The sequence below is a fragment of the Ananas comosus genome, linkage group 22 (genome assembly GCF_001540865.1).
Source record: "Ananas comosus cultivar F153 linkage group 22, ASM154086v1, whole genome shotgun sequence".
NCBI lineage: Eukaryota > Viridiplantae > Streptophyta > Magnoliopsida > Poales > Bromeliaceae > Ananas > Ananas comosus.
The window spans coordinates 8,692,619-8,716,604 of record NC_033642.1 but is presented as its reverse complement, the minus strand read 5'-3'; the positions used below and the strand labels follow the sequence as shown (position 1 = coordinate 8,716,604).

The 23,986-nt window shown below is 38.0% G+C and overlaps 4 protein-coding genes across 5 annotated transcripts; all 4 read left to right on the top strand.

Annotated features, from left to right (window-relative positions):
- LOC109727128 (protein enabled homolog) lies at window positions 2,289-2,993 on the top strand. Its single transcript, XM_020257028.1, has one exon. It carries the CDS (start codon window positions 2,289-2,291, stop codon window positions 2,991-2,993), a length of 705 nt encoding a protein of 234 aa, XP_020112617.1.
- LOC109727661 lies at window positions 5,515-11,202 on the top strand. The gene is given in 13 exon segments (XM_020257831.1): window positions 5,515-6,144; window positions 6,146-6,198; window positions 6,797-6,913; window positions 7,003-7,192; window positions 7,429-7,595; window positions 7,715-7,889; window positions 8,713-8,774; window positions 9,049-9,130; window positions 9,306-9,363; window positions 9,461-9,585; window positions 9,982-10,074; window positions 10,206-10,276; window positions 10,633-11,202. Coding segments are annotated over 13 exon segments (1,692 nt in total). The 5' UTR covers window positions 5,515-5,772; the 3' UTR covers window positions 10,760-11,202.
- Window positions 12,521-17,454, top strand: LOC109727439 (retinol dehydrogenase 12-like). Its single transcript, XM_020257570.1, has 8 exons — window positions 12,521-12,861; window positions 13,751-13,871; window positions 14,018-14,135; window positions 15,367-15,503; window positions 15,718-15,819; window positions 16,086-16,178; window positions 16,387-16,459; window positions 16,735-17,454. The coding sequence occupies exons 1-8, from the start codon at window positions 12,602-12,604 to the stop codon at window positions 16,995-16,997; spliced, it is 1,167 nt and encodes a 388-aa protein (XP_020113159.1). The 5' UTR covers window positions 12,521-12,601; the 3' UTR covers window positions 16,998-17,454.
- Window positions 18,030-23,731, top strand: LOC109727412. Of its 2 annotated transcripts, XM_020257535.1 has the most exons (11): window positions 18,030-18,247; window positions 18,760-18,803; window positions 18,938-19,018; window positions 19,603-19,710; window positions 20,281-20,372; window positions 21,005-21,079; window positions 21,177-21,246; window positions 21,750-21,851; window positions 22,483-22,597; window positions 23,062-23,124; window positions 23,349-23,731. In XM_020257535.1, the coding sequence occupies exons 1-11, from the start codon at window positions 18,079-18,081 to the stop codon at window positions 23,435-23,437; spliced, it is 1,008 nt and encodes a 335-aa protein (XP_020113124.1). In that variant the 5' UTR covers window positions 18,030-18,078; the 3' UTR covers window positions 23,438-23,731. The 2 variants fall into 2 exon arrangements, with proteins under 2 accessions (XP_020113124.1, XP_020113125.1); XM_020257536.1 differs by lacking the exon at window positions 19,603-19,710.

Below are 23,986 nucleotides of genomic sequence, written 5' to 3'. Positions count from 1 at the left end.
GACTCCATCATCCTCGCCGTCCATTTGATAGCTACTGATTCTAAATTAAAGAAGCGCTTCTCCTAAACTTAAAACTTTATTATTAGGTCCCAATTAATCCTATGATTTTTTTCTGAGTAAAAGAGATAAACTTCAAAGAGTGAGGCTACTATGCTTCTGAAAGCACGGAGCCTTCCGTGCTTTCAGGTCGTTTTTGATGTTGCGACTTTCGAATCGTCAATCGGCTCCCTTAAACTTGATCTAGAGTATTTGAAGTACCTAGAAAATAAATTTTGCAATTTTCATTTGCCAAGTGAACTAAGGGGCTCAAAATCAACGGCTAAAAATAAAAATCTTCCAAAACGTGATAATGTGACATTAAAATTTTAGATTAAAGATATTGATCTTGTTTTATATAGTATATAGAATTTTCTATTAAAATTTCACGTGATTTGGATATTTTTACACTGTTAAACTTGCAAACGGCTCACCACAGTCATTAAAATTATTGATTTTGAGTCCCTTCGATCACTAGACAAATGATATCAAAAAATCATAAAATTTATTTTCTAAGTATTTCAAATACTCTAAATCAAGTTTAATGTCATTTGTCACATGTATTGAGCTAAAATACTTTTAAAAGTATTAGCTCTTTTTACTTCAAAATTTTTACTCTTTGACTAGTAGTAGTCTTTGCATTAATATTAATCCATCAACCACTGACGACTGTAAGCCTAGGGCCACAACATTATAAGTAAAAAAGTTCAAATACTTTTAAAATATTCTAGTTTAATAATATATATATATATATAGTCCAGCTATAGTGTTTGTAAAAGCACCAAGCACTTGGTGCTTGTAAGTTTTTTACCGTTAGATTTACTCTTCGGATTATTTTTAACCATTAGATTATACTATTCAACTAACCACCCACTCAACTCTAGGGGCCCACATCATACTAACCGCATATCTCTTAATCCAATGGCTAAAAATCTACATGCACCAATAACTTGGCACTTTTAAAAGCATAGAAGCTCAATTATATATATATATATATAATGGGCTGGATTACTATTAATAGTATTTAGACTATTTCACTATCGAGTTTTTAATTTTTAGATGAAAAATTATCGGATTATAATGATAATAGTTTTCTAGGGTTTACCAGCGATCCGACAATGATTGAGTAGGGGTGATTGGTTAAATAATATGATGGAAATGGTTGAATTAATTAAAGTATAGATATAATGGCTAAAAGTTAATAGGAAAAGAACTCATTATTAATAGTATTCCTGCTCAATTCTCTCTCTCTCTCTCTATACACACTAAATTGAGCTCATTTAAAAGTACAAAATCATTAGTACTTATAGAGTTTCGGCCCTTAGATTAAAAAGATGTGCAGTTATGATGATAGAAGTCTCCTGGGTTGAGTATGTGGTTGGTTGAATAATATAATTTAACGGATAAAAATAATCAAAATGATAAATCTAACCGCAGAAATTTTATAAATACCAAATATTTTTTATTTTTAAAAAAACACCACATGTGGACTTTACTATACACCAAAGTTTTAAGTGCCCATCGGCACGAGCTGTATCTACCGTACCGTACCGTGCCAAGAAGATACCGACACAATACAGATCCGGTGCGGATGGCACAGCTCAAAATCCTCTATTCTTTAAATTAGTAAGTAATTTCATCAATAAAGTTCAAAAGATATGATAAAAAGACATAATAAATAGTTAGAATATTTTGCTGCTAAAGAAAATAAATATTTCATGCTATTATGTGTCGGCACACAAGAATTTTTTTTACTAACACGCATCGTGCCGTACCGTGCCGGCAAGTTTTCGGCACGATTCCGTGCCACGGCATTTAAATCCTTGCTATACACCCTTTTATTCAAGAACCACAGTTCCCTAATTATTATATCAAATGATGTTGTTTTTTCAACTAAAAAATATTTAAAGTTTTGCTAATCATAAAATAGAACTTATATAAGTAAAATTTTCAAAAAAAGAAAGAAAATAAATGTGTCTCTGTACCTGGCGTGGCAATTTGAAAATTAGCGGAGATACCGAGGGCAACGCCCGAGAGCGCGTGGGGCCCCCCCTACCCCCACCCCCACCCCCACGCGGAGCGGACCCTCCTCTTCCGTGTAACGCCGCTCCATCCGTTACATCACCCGTCCACCATATATATCATACACTGATAGCAACATATGACATTCCCTCCCCACTAGTGCTCCCATTCGACACCCCTCGATTCGCCATCCCGTCTTCCGTTCCGTTCGTCCGATTCCTTACGGCCTCATGTTCTCACCGAGAGGCGTCGCCTTCCCTGCTCTCTCCCTCCGTCCTCCTTCCCCTGCAAAACCCCTTAACCTAACTAACCTACCTAGCCTCGCGATCCTTCGACCAGTCGACCATCAGCCTCGCGCCTCCGAATCCCTCCTCCCCCTCCCCCCTCCGCTCCTCCCTTCTCCTGGCTCGCCCGCAGCCCGGCCGAATCTCCTCGCTCCACTCCGCCGACGCGCGCCGGTCCTCTCCCCGCTCTCCGACCCGACCGCCCTCGCCGCCCACCTCTCACTCCGGCCTCTCCTCCTTCACCGCGCCAACTCCGCCTCGCGCGCCTCGACCGTCCTCTCCTCCGCCGCCTCCATTCCCCGCCTCCTCCTCTTCTCTCCCCCCCGACTCAACCTCCGCGCGCCATCGCGAGTGGAACACCCACACGCCCCCAGCCGCCGATTTGCATCCGCCCACACGCCCCGGAGCCCCCCGCGCCCGCGCCTCGGCCCCTGCCGCGCCGCATCTACGGCCGCCCGAGGCAGTCCGCCGCCCTCGTCCTCGGCGCCTCGCCGCCGCGCTCGAGCGGCGGCGGCGCGAGATCGGCTCCCCCCTCCCCCGCCCGCGGTCCCCGCAGTTCCCCTGGCGCGGAGTTCAACAAGCCTCGCGAGGAGATCCCCTAAAACTTCGCGCGGGTTCGCCGGGGTGGTGGAGGCGGTGCCGACGCCGTAAGAGGCTAACGGCCGTTATCGGACGGCGACGACGACCCCGAGAAGCTTCGCCGTGCGGTGGAGGAGGTGGATAAGCTAACGGAGGAGATGACGGAGGGGTTGAACCGTTTGTCGAACGCCGTTAACGGGCTCTTCCGCGCCGCGATGTTGACGAGGAACGCCGCTTTGGACACTTTTCGGATTGGCCCGCAAAAGTGTAGATAAATTATTTTTGGATCCTTGAGGGTGTACCTGGAAATTGTAGTGGAAAATTATGATGAAAAAAGTTGCAATTTTTTAAAAATATCTTAAATTTTCCATCTCAATTTCTTTTTTTTTAAAATTTTTTTTAGAGGATCTCATTAATTTCATTGGGATCAAAATACATGGTGAAGCTCATCTCACATTGGGTCTTATACTTTATTAAAATCGTCTCAAATTAGGACAAATTAATTCAAATCGTCCTCAGTTATATTTTCAAACAAAAAATATAAAATTTTAATAAATTTTAGTTCATAATTTGAATTAATAACTACAAAATTAAAAAAAACACCTATCAATTTAAGGTTTTCTAAATTTTGGAATACTCGTTAATTTCTACTCTGGAGCCCTTGACCAGATAATGCGATTTTTAGTGATTCAATTTCGGTGTTCGATTTTGCGAATTCAAACTACAAATCACTACTTTTCAGATCAAATTTGTGATTCAAATTCGGTGTCCGTTCTTGTGAATTCGAACTACAAATCACTACTTTTTAGATCAAATTTGTGATTCAAATTCAGCGTTCGGTTTTGTGAATTTGAACTACAAATCACCACTTTTTAGATCCAACCTCTAATAAACGTTTTTGGATTGTATGCAGCTACAATTGCATTTCAATTATAATATATAGTCATAACTTTATCGCAATTATAACTACATACGAATTCAAATTCGACATTTAGTTTGATGTGTTTGAAAATCTAATTTGCAGCAGTTGAAACTTTTATCAAACTAGTTCGCAGTTCCATATCTTTCTTTTCTACGTTGGAGATAATTTCACCACCATAAATATAACACGATAAAAATTGTTCAAATACACTTCTCTACCACGTGCAAAACAAATACATTTTTATAAGTACAACACTTTTTACGGCATCTAACCAAACAAAGCGAAATACATACAGTTGTAACCACTGTATCTCCAGCTATACGCAATTCTAATTATTCTTCATTTCTAATTAATATTCAATCAAACGACCGCTAAATTTAGAAAATACTAAAGTCTCAATATTCGATAATTTAAGTTCCGAATTCTATTCCAAGCTGTGCTTAAAATGGTGGGGAATTTTCTGCAGAAGCCTACAAGATGCCACGACGCAAAAGGATTACACCTCAACATCAAATGGACAGTTAATAGTTAGTGATGTGATTAATAAATCAAAGTATCACGTATTGTCACTCAAAGTACTTGCTTTTAGAGTGACTAACACGCAAGAGAAACGCAGTTAGCATACATTATGGGTGGTCGGCCACCCAGTTTCGTCACTCGTGTTGGATTCATACATCACATGCACATTTTTATTATCCATGCACTTTGAAAATGGTGTGGAATTAGGGCCCACAATTCAGTTCGCGGTTTGCGAGTCAGTACGTGTTCGGTTCGAAATGAGCTCGAAATCGATGGTTCGTTTAGTAAGTAAGCTGAACCGAATTCACTATTTGGATTTTAGACCCATCTAAATATAAAAAGATCTGTATGTGACGCCCTGACTTCTCAGAAAATTATTTATCTTAAAACTACTCTCGTCCTATCATATTTAACTTTGTTAATCTCTTGAAATTAACTACCGCTCAAAATACTTAAATCGGATTAAGAGTTTTAGTCTTATTATATTTTATATTAAAACTATCTGGGGTCTTATACTGTATTTCTGTAAATTTTAATTATTAAATTAAGATTCTAATTTTCTTTTAACTTTTCACCGAGTAGTAGGGCTGATAATATAATTTATTATTCGCAAGCCAGCTCGTGCTCAGATCGTTAATTTTTAAATTCAACCAGTCCGGTGCAGCTGGTGCTGGTAATAACTTTTCTCACCGCTTCCATCTTCGATTTTTGTCCCACATCGACTAATTTAGTTTTTTTCATCAATTAAATTAATCTCACGTACTGCTAGGTTCTTGAACCACGACGAAGCGAACGGGTTTGATGAACCCCGGAAAGTACCCGGGCCCGACCCTTTAACCTGCAGAGATGCGGCTGCGGAATCGCGGATTGAAGTTCGTGCTCGAACCCCGGATCCGGGTCCCTAAAGGGCAAAGGAGGGTCTGAGACACGTGTGGAGCTCTTGATGGGTTCGAGCCGAAGAATCATGGCCGTCCAGTTGCAGTTATTCGCTTGGATCCGAGTCCGAACCCAAGACCGGATCAAACAGAACGTGGCTTACGATCGTGGCTCACAATTTTTTTTTATAAAATTTTGATCCAAATTGGACCAAAATATAATTAATAGTCAAAACATGGACCTTAGGCGTAACATTCCCCGTCCAATTCATCGTTTCTAATTTCGTCCCAAATGGAAGAAGAAGAAGCCAAAGGAGCTCGCTTTTCTCCTTTTTCTCCGTCCACTTCCGCTCCGTATCGCACGTACGGAGCAAAGCCAAAACCCTAAATGCTCGATCCTCGTAATGGATCGCATTACCCCCCAAACCCTAACCCTAGTCGCTCTCCTCCGACCCCGCCCTCCCGTTCCCTGCACGATGACCGATGAACGTCCCCCGTCCCCCGTCCCCCGCCGCCGCCGCCGCCGCCGCCGCCGATGCCGATGTCCGCCCCTGCCCCCTCCCGATCGCCGCCTCCTCCGGCGGCTGGGCCGCCGCCGCTCCAGTCTCACCTCCCCTCCTCCCTCTCCCTCGGCCTCGTCCCCCTCCACACCCCTCCCCGCGCCCCGCCCCCTCCGCCGGAGCCTGCGGCGGAGCACGCGCCGCCGCCTCTGGCGAGGGTGAGGCTCGCCGACATCGCGCCGTACGAGGGGGCGCCCGGCGGGGCCCACCAGCGGGCGGTGGAGGCGCTCTCGGCGTCGCTGACGCGCCACAACGCCGCGGTGATCGAGCTAGGGGCCGAGGACGCGGTCGTGGTCCGGTGCGCGCTGGAGTCGGCGAGGATGTACTTTAGGGCGAGGGCGCGGGGGCGTCGTCGGCTCGGCGAAGCCCGGCCGAGGGGTTTACATATACCGCGCCGGGAGGTAAAAGAGAGATTTTTCTAAATTTTTTTTGTAAAGTTGGTTCATTTTGGTTTGTATTGTGTTATCTCTTCTCTATTCTGGAATATGTATGCAAATTACACTTACTGAAGTGGTGCTATATAATGCTAAAAGAAGTGATGGTAAATTCGATTAACTTGTCAATTTACTTGTGAAAATGAGGCATGCTTAGATCAAGTGCATTGTTCACCCTTTTCCCACTTTTGTATGTACGGAGGTTCAGAGAGGTTAGAATAACAATTAAGGAGAGAAGGGCCCTCCTTGTCCCTAATACAATTCGGATATTAGTTTTATATGGATTTTAATGCCAATGGTTGTCGCCATGGACTGATTTGAGAACAGTTGCTAATTCTTTTGCATGCACAGAAACTGTCAGTTTTGGCTATTTGTGCATGTGAAGCATGTTCGAGCAGTAATCTTCACAAACTGGAACCAAATATTGTAGACTTTTTTTTTCTCGATGAAGCAAATGCATATGTGCTGAATAAGGAAACCCAAATTCCTCAGTATATTGACGCAGTATCATGTATTTGCGTAGTAGCGATGGCAAAGAATTATCTTATGTTGGAAACTGTATTAGGTCTTTAGAAGATGGAGACTTGTCACCCCCTTGTATGAGTGACACTTTCAGAAGTTTGGGGAAGGCGGCTCGTGCTGCTCTATGTGCAATAGCAAGACATCTCCGCCTCCGGAGCGAGTAGGAAATTATTTTTCTTTTCGTGTTCGTGGATATTTATTATTATTGTTTTGATTTTTCTTGTTTCATGATGGAGTTACATGTGGCAGTGTTTTCAACCATTTGCTTGATGATACCCCATTGCCTGTTAATGAGTTCTCATCGTCAGTCTTGGTTGCGTCATATTCTCACGGTTCATTGCAAAATGGCAAAGGGCCTGTTGCAGGAGCGAAACCTTCAAGCACTGAAGTTGAAAAGGGTTTGCTGACATTAATTGCCTCCGACTACCCTGGAGTTCAGGTACATAGCTGCTACTTTTGTTAAGAATTTTTTTTTTTCCAAGAACTGGTTTCTTTGTGAGTCTTTAAGCTTTATTATCCGTATCTACCATTACTTCGTTGTGGATTCATGCGGACGACCTTGTTGGTGCATTCTTTTTTTTGGAGGGTGGTAAAATGTTTGGACATGATTCTGCCATTGTTTCTTTTTGGGTTTATTTTCCTTAGAATCATTTTGGTTAGTTACTTCTTTGGTAGGTTTGTGACCCAAATGGTCGTTGGTACCTAGCAGACGGGGGTGATAGTCCAGGGGACTTATTGTTACTCACAGGAAAGGCCTTAAGTCATGCTACTGCTGGTTTGCGCCCTGCTACCTCATATCGGACTGTTGCTGATCATTTACCATTATGTATGACTAGTGGAAGGTTTGACCTTTTTCCTGTCCTTGCCTCATTATTAATCTAAACCATCATGCATGTGATATTGAATGCTGAATGCTGTACACATGATTAGCATCTTATTTGTGCTGTCTGTTTATTTGTAGAGCATCACTTACTTTTAGGCTCGTGCCTCAAGCCAATGCTATACTGGATTGTTCTCCAATTTCAGCAGCTGGTCATGTTATCCCACAAAGCTATCAACCAATTTCTGTGAGCCAGTTCATGGATGATTTGTCTGCTGAAGAAGATGTTATTTGCAACCATCCGGAAAATACATACGTGAGTATCGTATTAAATAGGGAAATCTTGTATCAAAAGTTTCTGGTTGTTGTGTGTAATCTATCTATGCATCTGTTATTCTATCTGCCTGGTTAAATGTTACAAAATCAGAGTTACATGTACTGCCAATAAATATGCCACCATTTTCTTTCCAAAACAGAATTCTTTGTGAATAATGGTGTAGAAGGAGTGGAAGGAATTGGAGGATCTTGATTGTCCAATGTCAGAACATTTTATCGTACATCGATGTAATTGATGATTGAAGGAACAACAGAAGTTGAATCCACCCATATAAATAGATGGACAAACAAAATATTGTAGTTAAAGGAAGAAAGAGGGAAAAGAATTTGGTCTGCATGTGGTAAAGAACAGGTAAGCTAGCAGAAGAACCGAAAGGAAGAGAAAAGCTCTCAATTTGAAAATCAGGTTTATGAAAAACTTTAGATGAGAAAAGAAAAAAAAAAAAAAGATAGGGGAACATATGATTTGTTGTCAAGTACCCATGATTTATGGCCTTATCTACTTTTTACTTACGTCAATGATTTCATTCCAAATGTTATTTTTATGTTTGGCTTTTGTCTTGTTTTAAGAACAATTACTTGCTGAGAAAGTAATCACTTGCTATAATCACCAAAGCATGCATTAAACACTTTCATCTGATTATTTCTTGCAATTTTCATGATTTATTCATGTGAAAATAATCATTTTCTTTGTTGATTTATTGTCATATGTTCTTCATTTTCCAGGTGGTGACATGTAAGATATAACTGTTTTCTTTGTTGTAGGAATTTCTCATTATAGTGATTTTGTATTTGGATCACAGGAAGCTCAAAATAATCTTATTAGGGAACCGTCACTGAGAAGTGTCCTCTCAGACCCCTTGTCGTAAGTTCTCTGTTTCTCTTCTTGTGCTTGTGGCTGAAGCTAGTTGTGTACTTGTATATTATCAATGAGTGACACAACGTTCTTAAATAGTTTTAGGCAATACAATACCAGAATTGTTTCTATTGGATATTGTATTTGAAATTGCAATCACTGTGAAGTTGTTGTAATATTGTACTAGTTTTAGCTCTTTATCGTGAATAGCTAAGTAATTTTATTTCTATATTGTACATGATGGAGGTAATGATTGATCTGTATACTGCACTTTATTGTTCAGTGGGGCATTCCTTGAAGATGCCATGGTTGTCTCTTGTGGGCATTCTTTTGGTGGCCACATGCTGAAGCAAGTCATAGATAAGGTGGATATAATCTTTGCTATTCTGTCCATTCTGTAAAATATGAAGATAATTTTTTTCCCCTCCAGTTCTTTGAAGTGCTTATTTCTAAATATGTCCTTGGATATGTGTCAAGTGTTAATACTATCTATTTATATTACATTCGTAATTAATAATTTTTTTGTCTCTTTTCAATCAGGCCAGATGTAGTCTCTGCCATGCAGAAATAGAAGCCGACTCCTTGATTCCCAACTATGGTATTCACTAACCTTGTGTAGTTTTCAAGTATAACTTCACCTTATTATTATTATTTCTGATGACTATTGACATCTAGGTTGTTTTGTTTTCTTAAAGCTTTGAGAGCAGCAGCTGTCGCAGTAAAGATGGAAGATGATAGGAGGCTCTTCCATAATGCTGCTCTCAGGAAGCGCAGGAAAGAAGCGGGCGAACATATGGATGCACTAAAGAGGCTTAGCAAAGTATATAGCTTACTAACTCTAGCTCCCATTTCTCTTGGACTATTTGTTTCTATATCTTTCTTGGGAGCTTTTGCATATGACTTCTACACATATATCCACAAAATCATCTATATGTGTATACGCCTGTAAAATCTGCAAAAGCTGAGTATCCATATGTTCCCCTTAAAAGTGTAAGAACATTAGAAAGTATTGATACCCTTTAGTTTTGGAGTCAGCAAATTTATGGGAAGAAGCTGATTATGTATGGAAAAAGCTTTTCTAAAGAGGATAACTTTTGTTGGTACAAAGGGGTATAGATGCAAGAAGTCAAGCTCTCGAAGGGCGTATATGAAAATTCAGAGTAAGATTAATTCTCAAGGGTGCATGTTAAATATCTTTGCGTTATATAATCATCAGGAAAATGGTGAGGTGGCAGCTGATGCGGACAGTCATAGGCAACTAAAAGGAGTTCAGTATCCTTTTGCCGTGAGCGAGAAAGTCTTGATCAAGGTAAGATAGACGCTTACTCATGAAGTCCCAATCAAATTATGTTACAAAAGTATTGCCTTTTTTAGGGAAATTACAAAAAGAATCTCCATGGGGCTAAAAAGAAAAAAGTTTTGACGATATGTAGTACGCAGGGAAACAGGAGGACACCCGACAACTTTGTTGGTAGGGAAGCTGTGATCACATCTCAATGCTTGAATGGCTGGTAAATTTGCTTAGATCCACCTTCTATTTTTGTGAGCGAACTTACATTATTTTTATTGAGCAAAATATTTAAGTGCTTGCTGTTGAATTGCTGACTTTGAAGAGCTTGTAAAAACTTAGGATTAAAATGCACTGATCAGGAAAAAGGCGAAATTTGTTTTATTTGAATCTGCAGGCTTGTAATAATGGATGTACTCTTTACCTTTAGTTGAATCCTAGATGGTAGGTGGAATTAATGAAGAAAACAACTCTTTAACCGCAAATTAATTAAAATAAAGAATAATTAATGCTAATCAGAAGTTTCGGAGTCATTAAAATCCTTCAGCAATGAATCTTATTAGCAACTAATTTCCACAGGTATCTTCTCAAGATCCTCGATACCGGAGAAAGCGTACGCCTTCAGTACCGGTCGCTTCAGAAACTCTCCGGCCTGCAGAGCGTCGAGAGGTCGCAACCTCAGCCATTGCTTCAAACTAGCAGTTGAAAGTGGACTCTCCCCCTCTCTCTCTAATTGATTCAATTAAGGTCTCTCTCTCTCTCCTGGTGGTTGTACATTTTCTTCAGTAGGTTTTTCATGTATATCTTTTCTCGTTGTCACTATTATACCCCTCACAAGGTGAAATTATTGAGGAACAAAACCTACTCCTATACTTCCCTAGTATTGTAAAAAGGAAAAGGTGCTACTTAGTTAGCAGGTATTTTTTGTGACTCTTTTTGTATCATTTTCTCCTGCTGAGAGAGAATGAATTATTTCTAAATGTAAACTAAAAGGACACTCCAATGAAATAGGTAAATGTAATGTTGATATAATATTAGGCTTAGCACTATCCAAAAAATATCAAGTTTACTACCAAGTTGTATTGTTTGCTTTTGCAATACTATGTGAACTAGTTATTTTATAGAGAAACCAATACTTATGATGAGCTAGCCAAGCGTGGTTTTTCTTTTCTTTTTGGGTAAACTTCAAATGCCGCCCGGTGGTTTCTCACTTTCTCACTTTAGTGCTGTGCCCTGTGGTTTAAAGTGTATCAAGTTAGTGTTTCATGGTTTCATTTTTATCTTTTCGTTAGCTTTTTCGTTAATATTTTATTAAATTATATGCAAAAAAATTTTAGATACCCCACATTGGTTTATTGAATATTCACTTTAGTTTTAATTTTATCACTGATTTAACGAAAAAAAATTAGTGGAATCGATAATAAAAAAATAAAAATAAAATCACAGGATACTAAATTAATATATTTTAAACCACATGTACTAAAGTGAGAAAGTGTGAAATCATATGAATGGTAGTATTTGAAGTTTTTTTTTTTTTTCTTTTTCTCCTTTTTTTGAAATTTGTGGTGTGTTTTTTTTTTTTTTTTTTTTTTTTTTTTTTTTTTCTTTTGTCATTCTGTGGTTAAGCACATTCTACTTTGTTGGTTGCATTTAAGTATTTCACTATCCAGCGATTTATTATTGATTCATGGTGACGATATTCAATTAGACAACAAGATAAAAAAAATCTATATTGTACATGTCAATTATAAGATTTTTTAAAAAAATTCTATATTGTAGAGTCTTATAGTTTGTATAAGATATTATTTTATTATCATGCCTGATGGTAACTTGTGATGGTGATGTAAAAAATTAAACTAAGAATAGTCGAGTGTAATTTTTTAAACTACAAATTGGAGAAATGAAAATAAAGTAAGAGTCATAACAACACTCTGGAGTAAGTTTTTGAGACCTGCTAAGATGTAGAACATTTTGATAGAAAGAATAGTATTTATTCACTTCTTCAGAATCTTTACTGGAACCAAGTGGACATAAAAAAAGATCCTATTTCTGTATTTCTACAGCAACAATAGTTTTTTTTAAAAAAATTTACTGCTATTTTTTTAAGTCTCAAGTCCCACTCACTGGACCAAACATGCATGCGTTTGGTGGATAAATAATACAGCTAATAAATAATGATATAGTTTTGTTTGTATTCATGCAAAGAAAAGTGACATTTGCTGCTCCTATTTTTATCCAGCATAAAAGATACAATATAAACACCCCACCCCTTCAGATCCAAATATTACTAGACGGTTCCTAGATTTCCTTTTACTAAGGATAAAACTGTCATATCAAAAGCACGTGGACCAGTTTGCAATTAATGGATACTACAGGGACTTTTCGTGCATGTTTACGCATTTATTTCTTAATTAATTAATTAATTAATTAATTAATATTATCCTATGCTAAGCATACGCGACCCCAACTCCAAACCCCACGGATCTCAATCTCAATCATAAGCAGCTTCGCTTGGTGCGGTCGAGGCGCTCACTCTGTTGGCGCAAAAATGGGCTCCTCCTCCGCCACCACCTCCTCCTCCTCCGGCGAGGGCGGCGGCGAGGGCGCCGCCATGGTGGGGCGGAGGAGGAGGAAGGAGGGGTTGGGGTGGATCGAGTGGGGGCGGGGCTGGTGCGGCGTCGTGGGCGAGTTCCTGTTCCAGCGCATCGCCGCGAGCCACCTCGAGAACCCCCTCCCCCTCCCCCCGCTCGACGGGACCACCTTCGTCGTCACCGGCGCCACCAGCGGCATCGGCCTCGAGATCGCCAGGTCCCCTCTCTCTCTCCATCGGTTTTGATTCGATCCCCTGATGTTGTCTCTCTCTCTCTCTCTGTCAATCTGGCGCTTGGTTGATCTTTTAGGGTTTTAGTTTGTTTGACTTAAGTTAGTTTCAGCAATTGTATTGAGAATTTCTGATACATTTTAAGAGCGATTTAACATCTGTTAAATTTAACTGTTGTAAGCTTTTTTCAATCCAGTTTGTTTGATTTAAGTTAGTTTTATCAATCACAATTGAAAATTTGTTAAATTGCGAGGGTGCTTCCACTAAATTTAACTGTTGTGCGCAATTGTCAATCCAATTTGTTCGATTCAAGTTAGTTTTAGCTATCAAAATTGAAAATTTGTTAATTTTCAAAGGTGACACTATTGAGGTGAACTGTTGTACACATTTTTCAATCTGTTTGTTTAGTTTAGGTTAGTTTTGTTAATCAAAATTGAAAAATTCTTACATTTCCAGGGTGATTCTATTGAATTTAACTGTTGTACACATTTTTCGATCTAGTTTGTTTGATTTTAGTTAGTTCTAGCAATCAAATTGGAAATTTTGTTAGATTTTTTTAGGGTTATTCTGCTCCATTTAACTATTCTAAATCCTTCCCAAAATCTAATGGAAATATCAAGTTAAGAAAAAGGGAAATGCCAACTCGTTAACTGTTTAATGGAGCCAATAATTAGCAAATTCAGAAACTCAACTTAGAAAATTACTCGAATCAAAACAATCAAAAGAATTAAAGTTGGAGGTCCACTAAGCGTAGCGAATTCCCAACTCAATTTAGGAAATTACTCATATCAAAAAACCAAAAAAATGAAGTCGGAAAGTCCATTTCTAGGTGCCATTCCGTACACTTTTTACCTTGCAATAATCTGTTCTGAACAGGCAGCTTGCAGAATCTGGAGCACATGTCGTGATGGCTGTAAGGAGACCGAAGTTAGCTCATGACCTGATCCAGAAATGGCAGAATGAGAAATCCGAAATGGGTATGCCACTTAATATCGAGGTATGTATTGTTATGTATACTCCTAAAGAAATCCTCACTAATGGTGTATATCTACATTTTTGGCTCACTTTGGCTGTGGGTTGATTGGTTTTCTTTTGGCTGTGGGTTGATTGGTTTTCTCTTTGGGTTTTTTAACTCTTGTTAAGGTGATGGAGCTTGATTTGCTCTCCCTCGACTCTGTCGCAAAGTTTGCTGATGCTTGGAATGCTCGATTAGCACCATTACATGTATTAATCAATAATGCAGGCATTTTTGCTATTGGAGGTCCGGACAAATTTCATAATATAATATTCATGTTCTGAATTATTTCAGTAATATTAATTCATGTAAATTCTTATTATTAACTTATTGTTATCTTTATTTTCCATTCAACTGTTGCCTTTTGTCAGTTACCCTTGTAGCTTACCATTTCTAACTTACCATTTCTACTACTTTCATGAATCTAGTAGCTTTTAGTTTCGTAATGTAATACTGCAATATATTGGTATACCCAATATTTGATTGCACGAATGCCTACCTAGTGTATCGGCTATTCAGGTTAAATACTGTTGATTATCTTTTCTTCTAATTATTGTATTTGGTTGACTTGGCCAAGAATGCAAGAGCCCAAAACTTTCCTTGTGTCTTTTTGTTCTAAGAGAAGCTTTGCATTTCGTGTCCTAGTCTTGATATACCATTGATTTCTAACAGCCGCTTTTATTTTTCTTTTCTCTTTGTATCACTCTGATTTTGTATCAGAAAAGTAATAAAATTTTTATCAACAAGTATCCGCACAGCTTCCATTCCTTCATATTTCACTTCTTACATGTTAGAATTATTAAGAAACAAAAATATCATCGCACCCTGCAAGTTTATTTATAGTTCTCACTTCATTCATGTTAGAATTAACAAATAAGAGAACTCCTGGTTCTGAAGCTTCACGTATATGCTGTGTTAGAAAGTGCCACTTTACTAGCTTCTTGTATTCTTTAAACATTGTAGAATCGGAAAACACTATGGAGAAATAGCAAGTCTTCTTATAAATTATTACAATGTTAGCATTCATTGTATGTTAGATTTGCTAGCAGATCCAATTTTCATTTTACTGTTGAGAAATCAGCCTCTCTTTGTGTTGGGAAAACTTGTCAGTACTTGTTGTGTTCAATTCTGTTTTTCATTTTTTTTCCCTCTAAATTGTTACTCGAAACATTAAATAATCAAATTAGCATTGGTCTTTATGCACTATTAGTGACTTCTACTTCTGTTCTGTTGCAATGTATGTCACGACAAACTAAAATATTAAGATTACCTGCCTTTGTTTGGGTTAGTCATGTTCTATGTAGTTCTAGGCCAGCATTTGTTGAAAGAACTTTATTCAGTTTACTCTAATGAGTATAGCCTGTGTATGTCGCTTATTAAGTTTCAATTATCTTCCCTTACCATCTGATAACACGGTGCATCACTCCTATTTGTGATATTTCTCAGTGTAACTAAATCTCATCTTACTTTCCTATAGAGCCACAACGGTTTTCAAAGGATGGGTACGAAGAACACTTACAAGTGAACCATCTGGCCCCAGCGTTACTATCAATGTTGCTTTTGCCTTCCCTTCTTCGAGGCTCTCCCAGTAGAATTATAAATGTTAACTCCATTGTAAGTTCTTCATTGGCTATGCTATTTCGTTCATTTGAGATTTGCATCTCAGTTCACCACTACTGTTCAATTTTTTCTTTTTCTTTTTTTAGCATTATGGATTTAATATGATTTATATGCAAACCAGCTCCTATTTGTATATATGCTATGCCTATATCTTTACTCTCAAATGATTTTTGGTTCCCTTTGTTGACTGACTGGTCTTTCTCTTTAGATGCATTATGTGGGTTTTGTTGACACGGAAGATATGAACTTGACATCTGGGAAAAAGAAATACACAAGTTTATGGGGATATTCAAATAGCAAATTGGCACAGGTATTGAGGTCTCACCAGTTTGTGGCTGTTGAATTTTTCTTTGAAATGTTACTATTTTCTTACGCATATTCTCTTTACTTGGATCCACGATTTCTGATTATTCTTCTCGTGGTTTTCTTTGTCTAAGATCTTATGTTCATTTATTTTCTTAGAGCCCTTATTTTCTTTTATCTTCGGGGGAAGAAAAAAAAAGAAATAATAGAGTAAGCATTATAATTTCTTCCTTTACATTCTCGACTCTAATTTGGTGACGATGATGATATTAGGTAAAGTTCAGCAGCATCCTTTATAAGAGAATTCCTGCTGAAGCCGGTATTAATGTACTTTGTGTTTCCCCTGGAATTGTTCACACAAATGTTGTAAGTTTCCTTCAACACATCATACCAAATATTCATGTCATTTTAACTATGTCCATATCTTATTCTGATTTAACTTTCCACTCAGTTTAATTTGATTCAATTTACAAAACTTTTACAATGATCTTACTAAAGAAGAAGATACTTGAATTTGTCTCTTTTTTCCCTGCATTTTTGCATGCAAAGTAAACAGATTGCTTACAATGCACAGGCCAGGGATCTGCCCAAGATTGTAGTAGCTGCTTATCATCTAATCCCCTACTTCATATTCGATGCCCAGGAAGGTGTGTAGTTACACTCTTTTCCGGTTACCAACTCTAGTTCATTAGCTTGTTAAATTTGTAAGAGGGGTTTGCATGTGTACGCATGTGAAATTAACTATTTATCTATATATTCATAGAAAATTTGAGTTCTTATACACGCCTTTCAAAGACTTAAATTCCTTACCTGTATCCTTATGCTTAAAAAATAAAAAAGCCTTTTTCTTGTACAAAACAATGTCATCCCGTGAATTCAATGCATACATGTAGAAGCTCGGTTATTCGATCTCCATATGCAGGTTCTAGAAGCACTCTCTTCGCGGCCACCGACCCGCAAATCCCCGAATACTGCGGGTTATTAAAGGCTGATGAATGGCCTGTTTGCGCCTGCATCTCGCACGACTGCCGCCCGATGAATGCATCGGAAGAAGCGCATAACCTGGAGACTTCGCAAGAGGTGTGGGAGAAGACACTGGAAATGATCGGGCTCCCTTTGGATGCTTTGGAGAAGCTTATCGAAGGGGAGGAAGTTCAGTGCCGTTATGGATCGAAGCCCGAGTGAAGTACCTTTTACCTTTCGAGTGGCACCTCGATTTGGTGTTTACAGGTCGTTCGAAAGCCAGATTACAGAAATCCCCGCAATACATCACAATTTTATTTCCCTGATAATTCAGTGGAGAAAAATGTAGGTTTTTTAAACTTTTGGAGGGCAATGTGAAAATCACGATATTTATGTGCGCATTTTCTGCGCTTTTGACCTAATTAGACAATATTCTTTGCTTTCTCATCTGTTTTTTTTTTTTTTTTTTTTCAAATTTTTAATTTCTGTGGAGCTATGTTCAGGGTTGATGATCTATAGCATACTCTGATGCCGAAACGGCGGGGGAACCAATCTGGGGGTTTTGTGATTTATTGGTGTAAACTGCAGTAGTCCTTGTACTTGTACTTGAGAGGTGTCCCATATTGTGATGTACCCTTTTTGTAGTTTTAGTATCACGTGATTTTGCTGTATCATTTTAGTATTATGTGGTTTTTTTTGTTTTTCATTAGACTCCTTTATTTTCTCTGGTAAAATGTTATGTGCCACGCGGCGAGCGTCAAAAATGTCCCGTAAAAATCAATAAAAACAGCATGAAATCCTCCAATAATGATCCGAAAAAGTCTTATGCTGTTTTTACCGGTTTTTGTGGGATGTTTTTGACACTCAGGTGCATGGTGCATCATGCGCATTACACTTCAACAAAGGATGTTTAATAAAAAAATTAAAAAAAACCACAGAACATCTATTAAATATAAAATTAAAAATTATTTTCTAGCTCGTAATAGTTTTTTATATTTCTCACAACTATCCAACTTTAAATAAATAATAATAATTTTTAAAACATTTTTTATTAAAAATAATATAAAATTATCAAAATATTACACCAAACACTCCAAGTTCCAGGCGGGGCCCACTTGGTGGGGTTGTGCGGATAGAATCGCCTCCATTTTGGTAAATATGCACTCCTGCCCCCTCCACTTTGTTACGATTTGAAGCAAGCCCTCTACTATATAATAATAATAATAATAATATATCCCTCTCCGCCCCTCTCTCTCTCTCTCTCTCTCTCTCTCTCTCCCCCTCTTCTCAAGTTTTGCTCACCATGGCATTGAGAGGCGCCATTTTTCTCCGCCCACAACCTCACCCTCCTCCTCTCCCCTCTCCCTCTCCCTACGCCCGTCGCTTCCGCCGCTCCCTCGTCGTCGTCGTCGCTGCCGCCGCCGCGAGTCGTCGGCGGCGCCCGCAAAACGCCGATGGCGAGTTCTTCGTCGGTGAGCGAGATTCGGAACCTCATCTCGTCGATCTTACTTTCGTCTGGAAAACAAAATTCGAAATTTTGTGAATCGGAGAAAGGAAAATTGAAAGCGTTTTTGAAACTTTGTGGGCCTTTTAATGCGTAAAAGTGGTATTTTTAACTACCAGGACACCCCCCCTAGTCCCACGTCGACTAAGAAAGGAGCTAATTTAATTTGTAGCAGTTTTTGACTCAGATGTTTAGTATTGTTGCCAAAAAGTTCTATAAGCCAATTTAGTTCACGAAAGAGTAATGTACCACTAACTTAGAAGTTATATAGCAGTGCTGTGATTAATGTAATATGTCTCATTATTTTTATATCAGCGATGCATTGATATTTAGTCAGCTAAATTGGATTGTGGGATTTGATTGCGATAATTCTAAAATTTCAAATCAGAAATTACAATAAATTAAAATTTGAGGGCTTAGTGCTAGTAGACTCAGTCGTTACAAATATGCTTCTGACTTCTTAGTTGTTTGAATCCTTAGATCACCGGTGCATCGATTGCGATACGTGCCGTTGGATGGCTCCGGTGAGTCGGTGTTTTTTCTTTTTTTCGGTCTGAATTTTGATAAAAGATGAGTCCCATTTCTCCTTTCTATAGTTAGCAATCAAGAGTACCTGGTTTTAAAATTTTTTTCTGTTTTTTTTAATTTAATTTTGCAGGAAGTGTTCGCCAGGGTTGATGGAAAATCTGCAGTAACGAAGCAGCCGAGTTCGGAGGATGAAATGATCAAAGCCTTGCAGGTAACTTTGTGTTAGTTGTTTGGGGAGAGCAATGAGAAGAAAACATGATGAGTGAGCTTGATTTCAGATAGAATTTTCATCTGAAATAGAGCTTAATGGAGAGGTAGGATTTGTATAGCAGAGCCTAAATAGTTGCTTAGCACCTGTTCGGCGCTGTTGCAGGGTGTGGCATAGTTCTATGGAGTGCTGCTTGAGTTGTGCTGTAAGGAGAAGCACTATATTGAAATCCCTTCACTAGTAGAAGCGTATGCTCTTAATTTGATGCTTCTGCTTTTGGGATTTAGAATCCAATTTTAGTTTCCTTGCAATAGCAGACGCTCGGATTTTTGTATTTTTAAAACGCTCTACTACATATGACTGTAGCTGAAAGCAGAATCTGAAGTGGGACCAAACAAACACTTATTCGTGATTGTTTTTGTTGTTTCTCTAAAGTCACACTAGTGAGGCTTTTCCTATGAGATAGTCATCCTGTCGTACAAGCATCAAACGTACACATGGTATTGTAGATAACAAGAAGATTAAGGCCATCAAATTAGGGATATTTTGGTTTTTTATTTTTTCAGTGGCTTCTACTTGTTTTGCAGGCGTTACTTTCCTGTCCAACAAACTCCATACATAATGAGAGACCTACCAAGAAGATTCTAGAAGTGCATAAGATGTTTCCTCTTCCGATAGATGAAACTGTGCTACCAGTTTGTTCTTCTTATCTTGAGTTTTCTTCATTAATGCGATTTTGCCTTGCTTATTTGGATTTCAGGCTAATAGATCTAAGTCATTGTTACTAGTTTGTACATTATATTTCTATCCTTCTCAAGCGGCAAGGATTGCAAAACCAAGATTTGCCTGAGCAATTATTTTGAAGCCTTTTGGTCAAACAAAATTTAGCTAGTCCTGTTAGCAGGGTAAGCCAGACCTTGTCGACCAATATATATATTTTTTAAAATTTCTCTTTTAACTTTGACGGAGGTTGTTAATCTCTTAGATTTTCTTAGTACACAGTGTAGAATATCAAAACATCACTTCTCTAGCAGCTGAAGCTTATAGAGAGACGGCTATTTCATATTGAACAAATAGTTGTATCTAAATTCCATGCATTCTAGCATCAACTTATACAATTCTCCTATCTATCTCCTTGTCATGGTTTATCTCTACTTTGTTTATCTGTTGTTGGATTATTTTGTCGACTTATATATATATATATATCCTATTCATAGCAAGGCAATCATATTTGTGCTTCAAGTGCATGTTGCTTGTGCTTTCAGGGTGTCTATCATTGTGGTTACCACTCTGAGAAATCATATGGAGCAACATCCTATCTTATCACCCATCCTGAAGGAAATATACTGGTTGATTGGTAAGTTTTGTGGTTGTGGTTGGCTTCATTAATTTACAATGAAGTAGCTCATCAACTCTTCATTGCGATTTTACAGTTTATATGTGATGTCATTGCGATTTTACAGTTTATATGTGATGGAGAGTTGGACATGAAAAATCCAAATAGGTATTGGAAGTAGACAACTAAAAAATGATATATATTAAGTAGGGGCTGATGCTTGGTGCCGTGGTACAAAGTTTTGAGTTTACGACCACATGGTCGTATGTTCAGTTTGGCTTTATGCAGCCAAAAGAAAGGAGGGGGAATGATATAGCCATACAGGATTGCCAGTTGTCTAGCCTTTAATAGCCCTCAAGAATGATAGAAAAGTTTTAGCCATTTTATAAAATCTTAGCAACTACATCTGTTAGAAGGACAATGTATGGTGGCTGTCATTTTTTTAACATCAAGACTCTCTTCTCCAAGACTAGGAAGTGAGTAAATCTTGTTACATTGTTTTCTGAAGTTTGTAAAAACGCCACATATATTATGATGTAGCCATCGCTAGTTTGCGTCTAATGATTTTTGAAGGCAATCTTAATCAGTCAAAAGTCTTTGAAAGAAATCATTTCTTTGGCTTATTCTTCAGCAAAGCTTGTATTCTTTTGTAGTCCGAGATACAAGGAGAAACTGGTACGGAACATTGAGATGCTTGGGGGAGCACGCTACATGTTTTTGACTCACAAGTATGATTCTCAAACCACCTAATTTATTTGCCTTTTACTGGACTTTTATTTCTGATTGAAAGAGCTAAAAAGGTAATTGGCCAATCTTGACAAACAGGGATGATGTAGGAGATCACGAGAAGTGGTCCAAGCGGCTTAAATGTGAGAGGATTCTTCATTCAGGAGATGTAAGAAACTATATGCTATCCTGTAATGTAATTTTTAACACTAATTCTGAAACTATCGGCCGAGTGTACTGCATTCAGAATTGCTGTTATCATGATTTATATAGTTTGATATAATTAGATGAAAGACGTAAAGTTTTCTATTGGAGCACATAACAAGAAATGCCAATACTGGAAACTGTTAATGAAATGAAATTTCGAATTGCGCATTCAAGCTTATTTTGTGGTGGAAGCCTAATCAGACAATAGAGGAGATTGCCACAAGACCAATGAGGTTAGTTTGCAGTGTAGCTACATAACTTGATTAGTGGATGAAGGCAGCCTCTATAGAAATCTACGATTTCCTAAAGCTCCTGTTGTATCCTGAACTCTCTAACTGCTCAGCGTATGTTGATTACAGTTTTTCCTCATCCATTCTTAGGGCATAAATCTTCATATTTTTCTGTTCCAACAAATCATGTAATATGATGAGATTTACCAATATGTTAATTGTTCGCTTGAAACAGGTAGAGGCTTCTACTGCAGATGTTGAGATGAAACTTCATGGGGAAGGTCCGTGGAGCATTGGAAATGATTTTGAGCTTGTCCATACTCCAGGCCATACAAAAGTGAGATGAATTGATAATCTTTCTGCATTACCAACAAATATCATTATGATATTCCAAACTGATTTATGTTGCTACTAAAAAAATGATTTAAAGTTTTGGCTTGGCCAAAGTTTATAACAAGCAGATTACATACAATCTTACAAGCTAATAATAATGGAAACAGAAAGGGTATAAGGCTTTATTTTACCTCTCGATCATCATATGGTCTGAAAAGCTTAGGGTTTACAATTTCCACTCCTATAACTAGAGCTTGCAACATGACTGCAATTGTATAGTTGCTCATTCGTGAAACATGACTGCAAAACTTGATTCTAAGAGCTTTTAGTGCGCGTGGATAAAAGTTTTTAGTTATTTGTAGCAGTGAAGTGCGTCAGGATTCACACAGTTGTTTGCTATATCTACATAGAGATATGAACTAGGATAGATTTCGTTCTTTTTTCTCTCTCTAAAGCAAGTTAGTAGATTAGTCTTGAGGTGTCTTCAGTTGGATGAGGAAACCATAAATGCGATTACCCTACGAGAAGAAAATTGCTAGAAACAAGATATTGTGATTTCCTCATAGGGAAGTCCAATTTTTGTTTGCTCAAATTATTGAAGTAGAAGAGAAATATTATTTGCGCTGTTTGTGCAGGGCTCTGTATGCTTGTATTATAAGCCACTGAAGGTTCTTTTCACTGGAGATCATCTTGCCAAATCTGAAGAATCTGACGATTTAGTTATCTTTCCAATTTATAATCGTCATTCAGGTGCGCAATCAACTTTCAGCTTACCGACCTACACTATCTTGCCAAGATCAATGTTCTTTCTTTAATTTCTTTTGTTCTTTCTTTTCATTTTTTTCCCCCCTTAGGAAACTATAGATATGCCTTCCTTGTGGTACATCCCAGTTTTACCGCGTATCTTGTAGTTTGGATTATAGCCGTGTTCCAGTCTGAAGGTTGTTGTGGCACACTAAACGACTGCCAATGGAGAAAATCAATATGACTAACCAGTTATATCCTCATTTACAAATTTACAACAATCTAACAATCTACGTGATTGTTGTATGCTAAATTTTAAGAGCTTTCAGCGATAAGCCACAGCAACAAACTCGGAGTTGCGAATTTTCTCACGAAGAGGCAAAGTAAAATTGGACTATAGTATGGGGATATTTCTGTTGTTTCCCTTTTTTGTAATTATCTCAACCAAAATTTTACTAATAACTTTGCAGTTAGCCTGCAACTGGACAGCGTTAAGAAGCTAATCAACCTGAACTTTGAATGGATCCTACCAGGTAGGTGCATTCTCTTGCGTTAATCAAATTGTTATTAGATCATCATTATCATGTGATGGAGGAGATTTTTCTTCCTCTTTTGTGTTTTAGTTTCTTTCAAAAATATTGTACCAAATAATTGTAGGCAGAGACTTTTCGTGCGAAGCTGCAGGTTGTTGTGCGCCCTTCAGCTTTTTCTTCATCTTTCATATATGCTATCAACTGACACAAAAGTGATTTTTCAGGACACGGTCGGCGAATCAGGTTTAAGGACAACCAAGAGAAGAATTCAGCTTTAGAAGCCTGTCTGGACAAACAGCTTCTATATGCCTGACAACGGAAACAATGTATGTATGTATGTATAGGAGTGTATATTACTCTGTAGTTTGATGAAGGAATAAGAGCTAACAAAACAAGGCCACCAAAAAGCCAAGAGAAGTTTGTGTAACTTTTTAGCCAACAAACTTGTAATATAATAATAGGCATAATACATCAGCTCCACTGTACTTACCTCATATGTAAGAGGCATGGAAGGTAGAATACAATTTTATCTGAAACAGTGTAAGTTTTGTCGAAATAATGCAACTTTCGTTTCGAAAGAATGTAATTTTCATTTCAAAGAATTAAACATTTGTCTTAAATAGTGTAATTTTTTTATGAAATAGTATAATTTTTTTTTAACAGTACATGTTTCATCTCTGTTTTTTCTTTCTTCTCTAATTTTTTATCATTCATGTAACAGCGATATATATAATATATATATTGGTCTTTCCAGAAAAAAAAAAAAAAAAAAAATCTTCTTTTTTTAAAAAAATCTTTTGTATCTTTTTTTTGCTCCTTAGATATGGGTGCATCTTTGTCCTCACCATTACAGGCAGCGAAC

What these genes read in the sequence shown, in the direction of transcription:
- LOC109727128 (XM_020257028.1), top strand. Translation starts at nt 2,289, where the DNA reads ATGTTCTCACCGAGAGGCGTCGCCTTCCCTGCTCTCTCCCTCCGTCCT.
- LOC109727439 (XM_020257570.1), top strand. Translation starts at nt 12,602, where the DNA reads ATGGGCTCCTCCTCCGCCACCACCTCCTCCTCCTCCGGCGAGGGCGGC. An exon ending in AGGCATTTTTGCTATTGGAG is followed by an intron (nt 14,136 to 15,366) that starts GTCCGGACAAAT and finishes ACTTTCCTATAG; the next exon opens with AGCCACAACGGTTTTCAAAG. An exon ending in CATATTCGATGCCCAGGAAG is followed by an intron (nt 16,460 to 16,734) that starts GTGTGTAGTTAC and finishes CTCCATATGCAG; the next exon opens with GTTCTAGAAGCACTCTCTTC.
- LOC109727412 (XM_020257535.1), top strand. Translation starts at nt 18,079, where the DNA reads ATGGCATTGAGAGGCGCCATTTTTCTCCGCCCACAACCTCACCCTCCT. An exon ending in TACATGTTTTTGACTCACAA is followed by an intron (nt 21,080 to 21,176) that starts GTATGATTCTCA and finishes CTTGACAAACAG; the next exon opens with GGATGATGTAGGAGATCACG. An exon ending in AATTTATAATCGTCATTCAG is followed by an intron (nt 22,598 to 23,061) that starts GTGCGCAATCAA and finishes ATAACTTTGCAG; the next exon opens with TTAGCCTGCAACTGGACAGC.